General features: G+C 31.0%; 1 protein-coding gene across 18 annotated transcripts in view; it reads right to left on the minus strand.

The window, feature by feature from the left end:
* Positions 1–13,754, minus strand: part of nAChRalpha6 (nicotinic acetylcholine receptor alpha6) — a 45,844-nt gene that overhangs the window by 20,339 nt on the left and 11,751 nt on the right. For 4 of the 18 annotated variants that reach the window (XM_065344548.1, XM_065344543.1, XM_065344544.1 and 1 more), the window contains 6 exons: positions 12,334–12,443; positions 12,037–12,217; positions 10,222–10,297; positions 9,737–9,931; positions 5,173–5,259; positions 4,596–4,682 (listed from right to left, as the gene is read on the minus strand). In XM_065344548.1, coding sequence (XP_065200620.1) covers positions 4,596–4,682; positions 5,173–5,259; positions 9,737–9,931; positions 10,222–10,297; positions 12,037–12,217; positions 12,334–12,443 — 736 coding nt within the window. Of the gene's footprint in view, positions 1–345; positions 433–4,595; positions 4,683–5,172; positions 5,260–9,736; positions 9,932–10,221; positions 10,298–12,036; positions 12,218–12,333; positions 12,444–13,754 lie in introns of all 18 variants that reach the window. The other 14 variants (XM_065344559.1, XM_065344552.1, XM_065344554.1 and 11 more) reach the window with 4 other exon arrangements.

The raw sequence follows: 13,754 nt of genomic DNA on the forward strand, positions 1-13,754 counted from the left end.
GAGTCAAACAAATCAATTATTAATCAAAAAAAAATTGTCCATAGTAATATTCAGATTGGCAGAGAATTGATAACAGGGAATCTCATTTAAATACTCGTTTTCATTGTATTATCTTAATATGCTCAGCAAACAAGCTAAATGTAAATTATTTATCATTTTATAGTGAATTACCTATATTAATTTTTTTTTTAAATCTCGCAAGTGCGTTCTTTTGTTAAATTAGTCACAGGGTAAAATTACTTAAAACCATTTACCAAATCCTCATTATTTAATTTAAAATTTAAAAAAGTAAAGGAAGGAAAGAAATTGATTAAGTGAAAATCATTTGAAAAATTTAATCCTGACCTAGAATGGGGACTGCATCTGAGGATTGGGGTAAAACCTGGGCAAGCCGAAGAAGAAATACTGTCTGAGATAACAAAATAGTTACACCTGAAACATATGTAGTACATGTGTATTCAGAAAAGATGTTAAAAAATTGAAAATGTTCTTGGATGGAACAAAAAATTTTCATTAGCCTTCATTTTTTTTGCCATGGAGAGAGGAAAAGTGTGAATTCTGTGAGTACCTGCTGATTCAGTGAGCCCCATAGTAAAGAATGAGTGAAGTAAGTGATTGAGAAATTCCTCTCATAAAGTAATTTCCTATGAGAAAAAAATGATGAAAAAATTCCCCCATCACTCAACAATACTTCAAAAAGTTGTGAAAACACAAGCTACATAATTAAAGAAAAATTACCTAATGGTACTTTAATTTGAACCATAGTATTTTTCTGTCACTCATAAGTCATAACTCTGACAAATAAGCACATAGTAATATTGGCAAGGTTGTTATATCTTGCATAATATTCCATACAAAGCTCTACTGAAGGGGGGGGGGTCTCAATATTTCTGCTCACCCCCCCCCCCCCCATCATAAATTTGGTATGCCTATTCATTTTTATGTTCAATGTTCCAATTTTTTTCTAACTAGTAAACATAATTATTTGAAAATTATTTAAAATGATGTAACACATAGTAGGTATACTACTATAATTATCCATAAAAGTAAGATGTCCACTTTTTCAATATGTAAATGTGAAGCATTCACATTCAGCACTCAGCACTGGTAGTAAATAGGCAGTACCTATTTATTTTATTTGTCTTCAGTTTGCATGTAGTCAAGCCCATAAATTCTCATTATTATTGCTCTTTGTTTAGTAAGGAATCATTTAATCATTCTCATTCATTTGTTAATAAAATAGCTTTTATGTACAAATCATTTAAATCTATTATTTATCACAGTTATCCTCCAAGTATCACAATATTCATTTTTAATTCTTAACCAGTCCAATTCCTTTGATAAGATGAAAAACTGCAACAATGTATGTAGAAGAGGAATGCAATCCTCTGATGAAAAATCAAATAAAATGAAAAATAAAACAATTGAGAAGTTCATAATCAAAAATTATCCGTCATTAAATCATTTCAGTCTTAATAATATTCACTGCCGAGTCTTGAGACCCAATCTCATACTCTGTCCACAGGAAGGGTATAAGTATAGGGTACCCCAAGAACCTACTAAACAAAAGCATAGCAGAGTTTTGTGTGTGAAATGTAAGTTGGACACTAAACCCATAAGCAAACGTGGAAGTTATGTTATCAACCTTCGTTTTACTCACACAATTCATTTTGTAGTGTTTTTGTTAAGTAAACAAGGACACCCAATATTTCTACCCTCCCTGAAATGCCATTTTTTTTATCACAGGTAGGTATCAAAGAAAAGACTGATGAGCAAGAGAGACTAGCAAGAGTGCCTACTTTATGTATAGGGAGTTCCATTTGGAGTCAAATTGCATATTTGCCTGGTAATAGACCTACAGTAAGAAGTAACCAAAATGACAAGGGTAAATTGGTTTGCCCTTTGCAACTGTAGTCATTGCATATAAAAGGTAGGAACTGTAGGAAGTACTACTTGGCTACGAGGTAAAAATTTTATGGTAGAAGTAGATCATTCAAAATTTTGCATGTACTATAAACATTTGAGAACTTACATTTTCCCGCTTTATAGGTAAGTACACACATGCATATGTTACACCTGCAAATGTGTGCGGTAGGTTTGTAGAATTCATGCACCTTTTCCATTAAAAGTGAAACATTTTTTTATTTATGTTTTTATGAATAGTAAAAAAAAAACATGGAAATATTTTTGTTTCAACTTTACTGTAAGCTTAGAACTACACTTGAAAACAAAATGTCATGGATTTGTGAACAGAAATCATTTCAGAAAGACATTGAGCCACTATTAATGTTCTACAAAGGTAAGGAGTTATTTGTTTTTCAATTATATGTACCTAGTAGGTATTGTAGTTCTAACCTAACACAGTTTAAACAAAAACAAAAACAGTTTGAAATGTTGTTTGACCATCCATGGAATTGGAAATAAAACATGTGTTTTAATGGGAAAAGTGCCCAAATTCAGCAACCCTTCTGCTTTGCAACGCTGCATTGATGCAATTTTTGCAGACTGCACCAATTGGCATAGGTACTACATATGTACATACAATCCATCACTATCATCAGAAATGCTTTGATCATTGCATAAGCTTTTTCTATAGACAGTACAGGGAAGAAGACTACTCACTGTTGTTATAAAAATGTACATCTTCCGTGTGCAAGGTTTTTGTAATCGCAAAGTTGCATGCGGGAGTGCCCTCTATAATTCATAGCGCGAGAAATGTAATGTACGAACTACGTAGATTCAAGAGCATTGCTATAGAATCACAAAGTTATATGTGCGGCACCCTCTACAAATTCTTCAAAACCCGGCATCAGAAACGCGACTGGTTTTGATTTAGTCCCGCTTTGAGTGCGTAGTCTTCCCTGTACTGTCTGTAGCCTTTTCACATTCTCATAATCAATAAGTATAAACTTCATTATAATTTTTTTAGGAACATATCTACATCTTTTTTTTGCACTCCATTTTCATTCCTTGTGAAAATCGCATGGAATTTTCAGGGTTACCATCCATTTCCCTGAATCTATCAACCAGAAAACCAAATGACAAGAAGTTTCACAAAATATCCAAGCATTTTTATTATAAAAAACGTATCAAAAATTTTTAAAGTTTTTTGTACAATTAGGTAAGGGTAGGTAGTTTTTTATGTTGATTTTTTGGATCATTAATAAATGATTGAGCTGACAATGTTACCCTCTTCCTCCACCCCCTCACCCTAATTTTGTTTCTCCAGTAGATTTATTGAATTGAAAAAAAATTGGAGTTGGAGAAAAACCATGTTCTTGGGTTTTGTCACTCTATTGTTTTTTATAATACATACTACTTGAATGGAATTTTTATAGAAAAAAAAATTTTTTTAGTCATCTCAATTATTTTCAAATTTGAGTGCATTTTTTCAATTTTTTGGAACTCACATTTTCTTGTTTAAAAATTGCTAGGACTTTTTTTCTCAAATTTTGGACAATTTTTCAATGCTTTTCAAAATTTTCCCAACTCTGATCAAAACTAATCTTAGCATGGATAGAAAAGATGAAAAACATCTGTCATTTTCCATAACAGCGAGAAAAATAAAAAAATTATAATCTGTTCACTGCATTTGGGATTTTTAAATTTGGGAATTCATAATGTGGGATTATAAAACAGCATAAAAGTCATTTGGGATAATTGATGTGGGAATTTGGGGGAAGTGATTCTGGAATCAATTTTCAGTTATGTTGAATTTTTTTTTTACTAATTTTGCTAATCTAGAATGAAATATCACAAAACTGTTATACCCACGGATAATTTCTGATTATGTACCTATAATAACTAATATGTAGACTACATGTCTGGATCTGATAAAATAAGTAGAATCTTCTCTTTTTTTGCAATAAAGATTCAGTGTGTTACTGATACCAAATTAGATAAATTAGTATTTAAAAAAAAATGAAAGAACAATTAATATTTAAAAAATAAAATGATATTGAAGCTAAAAATTGAAAAGAGTGAAACATATTTTGAAAAAAACAAACAAACAAAAAACAAAGTAGTGAAAAATGGGAAATTGGGGGCCAATGTTCATTTCTATACTACATTCATTCCATAAAAAAATCATTATTAAGGAAGGTATAAGAGTAGTAATTACATTATTGATATGTACTTTATACCTGGTACATATATCAAGTTTGATTATAGGTAAGTACACTGACGTAATTCTAATGATAGTTAAGTACCTAATTGTAATACCTGATTTAAAATGTCAAATAAAAATGCGTTAAACTCCTACAAGGTATATGTAAGTGATTTTTTAAAAAGATAATAACAATAGCTATAGGTAAGACATATAACATAATAAATGGTAAAAATAGTGATATCAATAAAAAAAGCAAGAAGAAATTATCTCTTAAAAAAATGTCAACAAAATGAAAACAATAAAGAAATAAAAATTGAACAAACCAAACAACATTCAAAACTTCCTAATTTTCATTCGGATACGAATATAGCGTGAAACAAAAAAATTAACGGAGATAAGCCTGGCTTTTATCACGCCGTAAGAATAAAAAATTCAAACCAAACAAAAAACATTAAGGATAGAGGGATATGGAAAAATTGAGAGCTACCTAGCAAAGGGATTGCATCAGATACTTGGGGTAAAGTTTCTGCAACCAAATTCAGGAACACGGTCAGCGATAGTAATATTGTAACTCCTGCAACAATCAGTCATAAAACTGTTGCTTATATAATCGAATATTTTTTTCATACCATTAATAATGATGACGTTATATGCACTATCGCTTAATGATTGTCCATTACCATAACACAACCTAATTAGCTTAGGAATATACTTCCAGGTACTTCATAGGTATGTACATAGGTACATTTGAAATGCATTACGTTTACAATTACTCCATATTATACTTATTTTTAATTGGCACAGGTATTCTAAAATAACTGACAATAGAATGGGAAAAAGGGAAGGAATTGATCTGAAATTTCATTAATCACTTTTTTTGCCAATGAGAATCCTCCAAATATCAAAGATGGCACCAAAAACAAAAAACGACCAACAGCGAAACGCAAAACGAAAAAATGATGATTTTGTAGCCGTCATGACACACCTAGCCTAACTACGATGTCTGATATAAAAAATATGTATGTGTGTTTATGCATAGATATTTATGAATTTTTTGGTCGTACCTATTAATGGGACGGCATCCGATGTAGTAGGCATAGATTCAGCAACCAAATTCAGAAACACCGTTAAGGATAATAAGATGGTTACGCCTGTAAATGTATAAAACAAAACTACCATGCACCATTTTTTCAAGAAATTTTTTCAAATTTTCATCTTTATTGTCTATGAAAAAGAATAAGAACTACAAATAAACCTTCTCTTATCTTCAAATTTAATTAATAAGCTATTATAATAGATATGCGTTTCACTAGTCGTTTTACAGGAACTAAGTTTGTCTAACTGAGGCACTATAGCTTTGGAGTATTAGGAGTGAAAGATCAGCAATTTAATGTAGATCTAAGTAGATATAATTATTAATAAGTAGGTAGATAAATAAATATTGAAAATTCAATTGGTAACTCTATAATTGTAGGTAGGAGTACAAATTCCACTCATTTTACTTTTTTATACCAATGAAAGTCACATTTATTAGTGATTTCAAAGGTAGGTAATTGAATAATTATGAATGCTTTCAAGGAGTAATTGTAAATGAAATGTATGAGTAAAATAGTTAGGCATCTACCATTCTAAAATTGTCCTGAGATCATATGAGGAGTATAAAAAAAGGACATTGTAACTTATTTTTTTCAATTTAAAAAAAAAATGTAGTTTTGTTCAAAGGAAAGCTCTTTTATGTAGTTTATGTGAAGAATACCTATCTGATACTGTTTTGCTCAAAGAACAATGAATTGTAAGAGGTTAAAAATGAAAAGTTTGAGGCAAATGAAAATTATATGTACCATGTACCTAACAGACATTTTTTATTTTTTCCCCTGGTGGTAATTTGTTCATCAAGCTGTACTTTTCCATTCACTTTTTGCAAAAAATACTCATCAGCTCTACTTCAAAATAATGACTTAAAACCCGTATAAAACAATATGAATTCAAGGAAATAATGTAACTTGGCTGTGTACAGCAAAAGAACATTGTAACTTGGTGATTTTTGGAGCAAAATGTTTTTTGTGTGCTTGCTTAAATATGTTATGGAGGTATTCCATTCACTTCTGAGAGGTATTTTTATGCTTAGAATTGTGCCAGTAGACTTTTGGAATACATTTAAAGAAAAAAAATTGAAGCCATGAAGCCAAATAATGATTACTAACAAGTTTCAAGTGAACAACAATTCAATTTTTAAAACCATCTCCTGAGAAATTTATAGAAAATTGGTAATGTTCTTTTCTGATGCTCCTCATATGCCACTTGAACTTGGGTATGCAATTATGGGCATTACCCTTTCACTATGTATACACGGACTGCTATGTAGCATCACATCAAGAAAGTGAGGCAAACATGTCCACTTCTACAAAAGAGTAAGACACTGATCACACCTGTCTTATCAGCATATTGTAAGAAACTCTTGGAAATCAGAATCTATGTTTGTCTTACAAATTCATCTGAAATTGTTGTCATCTGTAGTCCATGTATACATAGTCACAACATTATACCTACTACTTATTATTATTATTGATACGAATAAAAATCAGTTGAAAATTATAGTCAGTGCCAAATAGGAAACTCAAACCCCAACCAACAATACACCATGAAGCATCATGTTCTGGGGAATTGATGGAGAGGTAAACAACACTAAGGTAAGCAGCAATGAAAAGCTGAAGAATATGATTTTTTGGCTTAATGTAGTGTTCAACCTTGCTTGTTAGTATGGAGGCCATGTTTATCCCCTTAAAAAGTTGCATTTCTCATTTGGAAAATTGGAAAAGACTATAAGTAGTGTAGCAAATGAAAACTTGAAAATGATGAGAACACTGCAGTTGAATTAAGGACAGCCTATGATGGGCTTACCCAAACATAGCCTAATTATAGTAATAGTAATAATTATAGGTACCTAATAATTTTAAAAAATGAGCAAATAATGAGCTGATATGGAAATTAATACTTCATTGAAGCTAGCCAGCTTGAACACATTTCAACACAAGTATAACATAACACTACATAAATAAGTGCTCAAGTATTGATGTTTTTATCAAAACAACTGTTCTCTTTGGGTCAATTGTGTCTATTAATTATTGTCTCTTCCCCCTTGTTCCCTACCATATTTATTTTGGATTCACCAATGGGGTTTTTGTATTTGTACATATATTATATAGGTACCTATACCAGATAAAGTGATCAAGTAGATAGGCACATGATAGATTTTACAAAAAATTACAAACTCATTAATTTCTGTACCGAAATGTTACATTCAAAATAGGTTGATAAGTGGTATTACTGGTATTTGAGATGTTAGGTACCTACTCTGAAATTGCAACTTGAAAATAGTAAGACTAATTTGTAAACAGTGTTCAAAAAAAAGGGACTGAACATTATCATGAAATCCCATTACAACATGATTGAAGCAAAGGTGAAGACAAGTCTTTTGAAATTAGGATGAGTCATCAAGAGTCTTCATTAGAGAATGACTCTGAGTCTCATGCGAGCCCAAGTCTCAATCATAAAATTATGAAAATATACATAATAACATAACAAACCATCAATAAAACTAGGTATTCATATTCAATCTGCTAATTTGATAAAGTTGAGATGAGAACTTGCAAAGTTGAAATGCAATTTCAATGAAAATAATGATTTTTATGGATCAAAATTTTAAAACGTAATTTGGAAACAGAAATCAGCATCACAAGCACAAGGTTCCGGGCTAAAAGTTAGGGAAATGAAAATTTCAAAGGGTTCCAGTTCAAATTTTTTAAATTTCAGTTAAAGGTTATTGGATACAAATTTGAAAATATTTCCCCAAAATTTTTTGGGTTAGTTCCAGTTTGCATCCCTGAGAACATTGTAGGTAAGTCAGAAGTTGGTGTATCATAGTCCAGCTCTCTGAGATAATTTTCATATGGCCGTTTTGGCAAAAGCAATTTTTTAGCACTAGTATGCCCTTTGTAGATCCTCAAAAAAATCCATGCCTGGGAGAAATCTCTCAATTTCCTTCTCTCTACACAGGCCTGCGCCCATTCTACGTTTTTAGGACCCTACTGCATGAATTTTTTGTTTTTATTTTGACAGCTGGCCACAAGAATATGCTGATAACAAAGTGGTAATACCTAGGTACATTTTGGTGTACCTACCTAAATAAAGAACCTTGTTGTGAGAAGTGTGGGTAGTTGATATAAGAAAAAGAACTCTTGCTACTCAAAGGTTCAAAGCTATTTTTATTAGTAGCAAAGTTTTTCAAATTACCAAGTGTTTATCATCAGGCTTAAATCACTACTGCACAACTGCACAAGATAACAAAGATTGCAAGCTCATATGTACATGTGCTAGGTATAGAAGGTGAGGTTGTTCAACAGTGAAAGAATGTTGTCACCATGGTAGGAGAACGAGAGTTGTTAAAATTTAACCACACCCTTTCTCCTGCAATAGTGAACACACCCTCGTGATTATGATGACTCTTGTAAATTTTATGTAAATTATATTATTAGAATTTCTTAGGATAATTTATAAACCTAAGGTAGAAATTATTCTAAGATGTCAATTCTATTCCCAAATATACATAGGTACAATTTGAAAAAAAAAAAAAAAAAAAGGTACACATTTACCTACACATGATAAATAAAGGTAAACTTTGTTATCTTGTGCAGTAGTGATATAAGCCCAGGGCTGTTTAATTACCGTAATTTATTCGCTGGTAAAATACGGTGGTAAAATATTGTATTTTACTGTATTTTACCAATTTGGATACGAAGAATTATTTGTAGTTTGTCTTCAAAGTTCTGTGTTCTGAGCTTCTGACCTGCACCTGAAGTAAATTTTCATCAGTTAGGTGTTATTAGAGATTATAGAAAATTTTCCATGGACATTTTTTGGAAATTTGTAGGGAAAGTTTTTGGTGACTTTCAAATCATAAATTTCTGTGGAAATTTGGAAATTTATGAAGGAAAGTTGAAAAAAAGTGTTCAATTTTGCTTTTTGGTAAATTATGGTAAAATACTGCCGTAATTTACCAACATAAATTACCTTACAGTCCTGTATAAGCCTGATGATGAACACTTGGTGTTTGAAAAGTTTTGCTACTAATATACATACAGGGTGCCCAGAAATATCATGGACCCCTAACAAAGTTTTCTGATATATATTTTGGTTGGTCACAGTGAATGATAATGATAGCACATGTTGTTAGACTGAGACGATAACATTCTACCAATCATATGCATCTACATATTTCACGTTGCCAACCTATATTTTTAATAAAAAACTTTCTTCGGGGTTCACGATATTTCTGGGCACCCTGTATAGTTACCTAGGCTATATTGAGAAGCACGAGTTCTTTTTTCTATATCAAGTATATTTTGTTTCATTTGTAAAATTTGATCAGGTACCTACTTCAGAATAATGCGCCATTTTTTTGGTCCCATGAGTACAACCTTACCTAATAAATATTGTGACTGTGAGTATAAGTATAGAAGAAAATAGGTAGTTAGGTACCTATGTAGTTTTTTTTGCCACTGTTTCAATAAAGCAAGTTATGCAACTTTAAGTTTAAAATAAGCGTAATTACAGTAAACCTCTTTTTACCTAAAGTTAGTTTTTCTCCGGAATCCGGTGGCAGTGTGAAACCGAGCAATGCCATAGAAGAGATTAAAACGCAAGGCACTATCAAATTGAAAAAGTAATACAATGTTCTTCGTCGAATTTGCACAATGAATGTGATGTCAACATAAGGTTCCGGGCAACATGCATAGACAACTGTATTCTTTTTACCAGGCATACCTGAAAATGTATTCAAAATTAGGTAGGCAGAGGTACGTAGTTGTTATGCACAAGAAAAATGTTGGCAAAAAGGCATATATGTATGTAGGTATTAGGTAAATAAATAAACATTATAAAGTTGTGTGGAAAGAGTTATAAGATATAATGTGGCTGGTGGAAATATTTTCATTAAAATCGGTTATGCGTTAAGAAAAATCATCAACTTAAAATATTCACTTAGGCTACATAAATTATTCAAGGTGTCAAGTAACAGGTACACAATTACACATGTATTTTATGAATTAACTTACCTAACAAGTACCATTCGCCATTCGTTATAAAATTAGACAAATCACCCCCGTCCTCTGATTTCATCTCCAGATCCAGCTGAAATAAAAAGAAAAATGGGGATGAAATCTCATAAGCTATAAGGAAAGTTTAAACTAAAATCATGGATGATACTATATTCTTTGCTTGAAAGCTTGAAATTAATTAATGAAACATAATTAATTATGAGAACTCTCCAGAATTTTTATTTTAATATTAAGTATTATTTTTTTTTACCAAGTTGTCAAAAGTCTGACAGAAACCCCAAATGTGACTTTTGAAAATTTGACAAAATTGATTTCCTTCAAGTTCTGAAAAATCAGACTTCCAGCACAAAAACATGTCCATAGGCCATTACCGATATATCTAGAAATTAATTAACTTTTTATAGCCCATAGGTACCAGAAACTTATTTAAATTTTTTCCAAATTTTCAGATGACTGACAAAATACGAGTAGATATAGGTACTAGGTCTCCTTTCCATTTGAATACGGGCCCCGCTCAAAGCTCAAGAATTTTTTTCTCAGAGCAGTACGTTGGTAGTCCTGCATATCATAAACATTACATTTTGCCAACTTAAATTTTTTGTAAAAATTCTCTGAGAGGGCCACCTTCAAACAGAGATCCAGTACCTATCAGAAACTTCACAATATTTTTGCCAAGTTGTAAGAACTGAACATCCAGTGAACAAGTCGCACTTTCGGAGTAATAAGGTTATAAACCTTTGTACTTTTGCTTTGATGCACCAACTTGAATAAAGATGACAAAATAAACATGAAATGATGACGTACACCATCACTTCAATTATACGTTAAAAGGAAATCTATTTTTTTTTACTTAATTCAAATTTTACAATTTAATTTTACTCCGGTGGCTTGGTTTCAATTTTTTACTGCGGCATACGTATGTATTTTATGTTCTGTTTTGAAACTCAGACTGTGGTGTGTTACGTGTGTCGTGTACATCTATGTTTAAATATTGTCTTCTTGCATTCTAACTTTTTATGGGTAGGTAGGTGGGTGGGTAGGTAGGTAGGTAGGTAGTACATAGGTACATACATACATAACTATATTTTATAAAAATATTCGTTCATACATGCCTGCACATGATTTGTTTTTTTATACGTTTGTTCTTTTTCTTTTATGAAGCAGAAACGTTACGTGTTGGTTAGATTAACTAATTGTAAGTACTTTGTTGTGTTTGAAAATTATACTTGAAATTGGCGTTTAAAAAACAGTATGTGTTTCTTACAAATTAAAAATGTATTTACCAACCCTACGTAACCGAAATTTTTTTAAAAGTTACAGGTTAACGATTAGGGAAATGAAAATTCTGAATTCGAGTTCCGGTTCCAATTTCTTTGATTTTGGTTAGGTTATTGCGGGTAAAAATTATTTCCCCAAAAATTTTCGCGTCAATTACAGTTACGGTCCCGGTTAAAAATTCTGGTTCGCATCTCAGTAACTTATTAACACATTGTAACCTGAATAATTTTTTTGCAAACTGCAATAAAATGAAAAATACATTTTTTTAAAAATTCATTAGGTACCTAGTAAGTTATAAATTGAAATAGTAGGTACCTACAAAAATTCATTAATTTTTTCAAGGAATGATTTATTTGAAAAATTCGCCTTAAATCTAGGTAGATATTTTTTATTCTAAATCAGTAAGTAGGTACCTACTTATTTAAAAGTTATTTCATGATCAGAGAACAAGTGGTGGTTACATTTTAAAAAATCTGTTCCGTTTTCTTTTTTTTATGTAAGGTAGTATGTATGCTATTTTAATTTAAAACTCACCTGAAAACCATCGTAAGTCCAACTTCCAAATTTCATATCACAATACTGATCATCGAATGGGAACCAGGTAATATCTATTTTGCACGTGCTTTTGAAGATACCTGGTGGAACGTATAAACAACTACCATTGCTTCTAACTACGACGTTTGTATGATATGTTCCATCAAACTTTTCATCCGCACTGTAAATAAACATCGGATTAGTTTCCGGAAATTATCAAAACATACAGTAGAATTAATATATTATACAGGTTGTAGATACTAGAGTTATAATAGAAATGTATACGGAGCAATTTACCTATTATACATCAAAATATCTGGCCTCCATATGTTTTTGGGTGTTATACGTAAATCTCTTACATTGCCATATTCTGAACTATTCCACTTCAAATTATAATCTACCCATTCCTATAATTAACGAATTGAAATATTAATAATTTATATTAACAATATGTAATTTCATGCTGTTTCAATGTAATTAGATAGGTGTATAAGTAATTCGTTGAGAAAATATTCTCTTTGAACTGATAACAGCAGGTACATAGAATAAATTCGAATTCATTTCTGAATTTTTCATCGAATGATAAGAGTATAGGTAGATACGAAGTATGTAGGTTACTATTATGATAAATGAAGAAATTTTTGTTATTTTATTGCCACAGGAATCTAATATTTTCAACGTTAGTAAAGATGAAGCAGTTCGCTTTGATTTTTAATAGTTCTAATACAAGTCGCAACATAGAAAATACTTGGATTTTTCACCAAATTCGAGCAAGGAACAATTCTCTAAAGGAAAGGTAATACCATCAAAACTACACGTACAATAAATCGGCATACAACAGCTCGTACATGATATCTTATTCTCTGTTATTGAAATTAAACCAAAGGTAAGTAGCCAATTTCAGTATTCGCCCGTTTTTAGGATATAAATTTGGATCCTCATGTTTTTCAATAAACAATGATTTGGCTTGTAAAAAACTACCTATTTTAGATTCTTATTATGTTGAACTTTACGCACTCTTATCTATTGAAAAAAATGGGAAATGCTGTGTAAATCGAATTTCGCTTCCCATCTCAATTTGACCCTATTTCAATTATTTCATGAAATTTTGGCATGGATGTGTTTTTTGCGTCGGGAATCTTTCTGAAATGCGTTACGCTGACTTTTGAAAACTTGAAAAAAAAATTCATTTGACTTTCTGACATTATGCCAGATTTTTAAAAACGAAAAAAAATGGGTGTAAAGTTTCATTTCCAAGGAAAGTTTTAAATCATGGATATACATTTTGCTCAAGTGTACTTACTTAATGTTTGGAATTCCAAATAAACAGAAAAGTCTGGCTTAATATTACATAGAAGACAGTTTTTTAGTTTTTGGCATAATTTTAGAAAATTCATCAATTTTTTTCCAAGTTGTTACAAGTCAGACTTGATTCAATGTACAAAAGCAGAAATATCATAAACTGGCCATTTTTTCAAAATTTTGACAGATTCTCTGATACATATATCTACGTATAGGTAGTGTCAAAAATTCAGGAACATTTTCTACATATTTAAAAGTTAGTGAGAATATTTTGAAATCAGATTAAAACTAACAAACTTTTCCCACAATTTTTCAAGATTCTGATAACATCGAAATGTCAAAAATTGTTCCTTGCTTTCAGTTCTTGAAATTCTAACTTGATGCCAAGAATTTATCGACATTATTTTTCAAGTTTC

Source organism: Planococcus citri, chromosome 1, assembly GCF_950023065.1.
Source record: "Planococcus citri chromosome 1, ihPlaCitr1.1, whole genome shotgun sequence".
NCBI classification, from domain to species: domain Eukaryota; kingdom Metazoa; phylum Arthropoda; class Insecta; order Hemiptera; family Pseudococcidae; genus Planococcus; species Planococcus citri.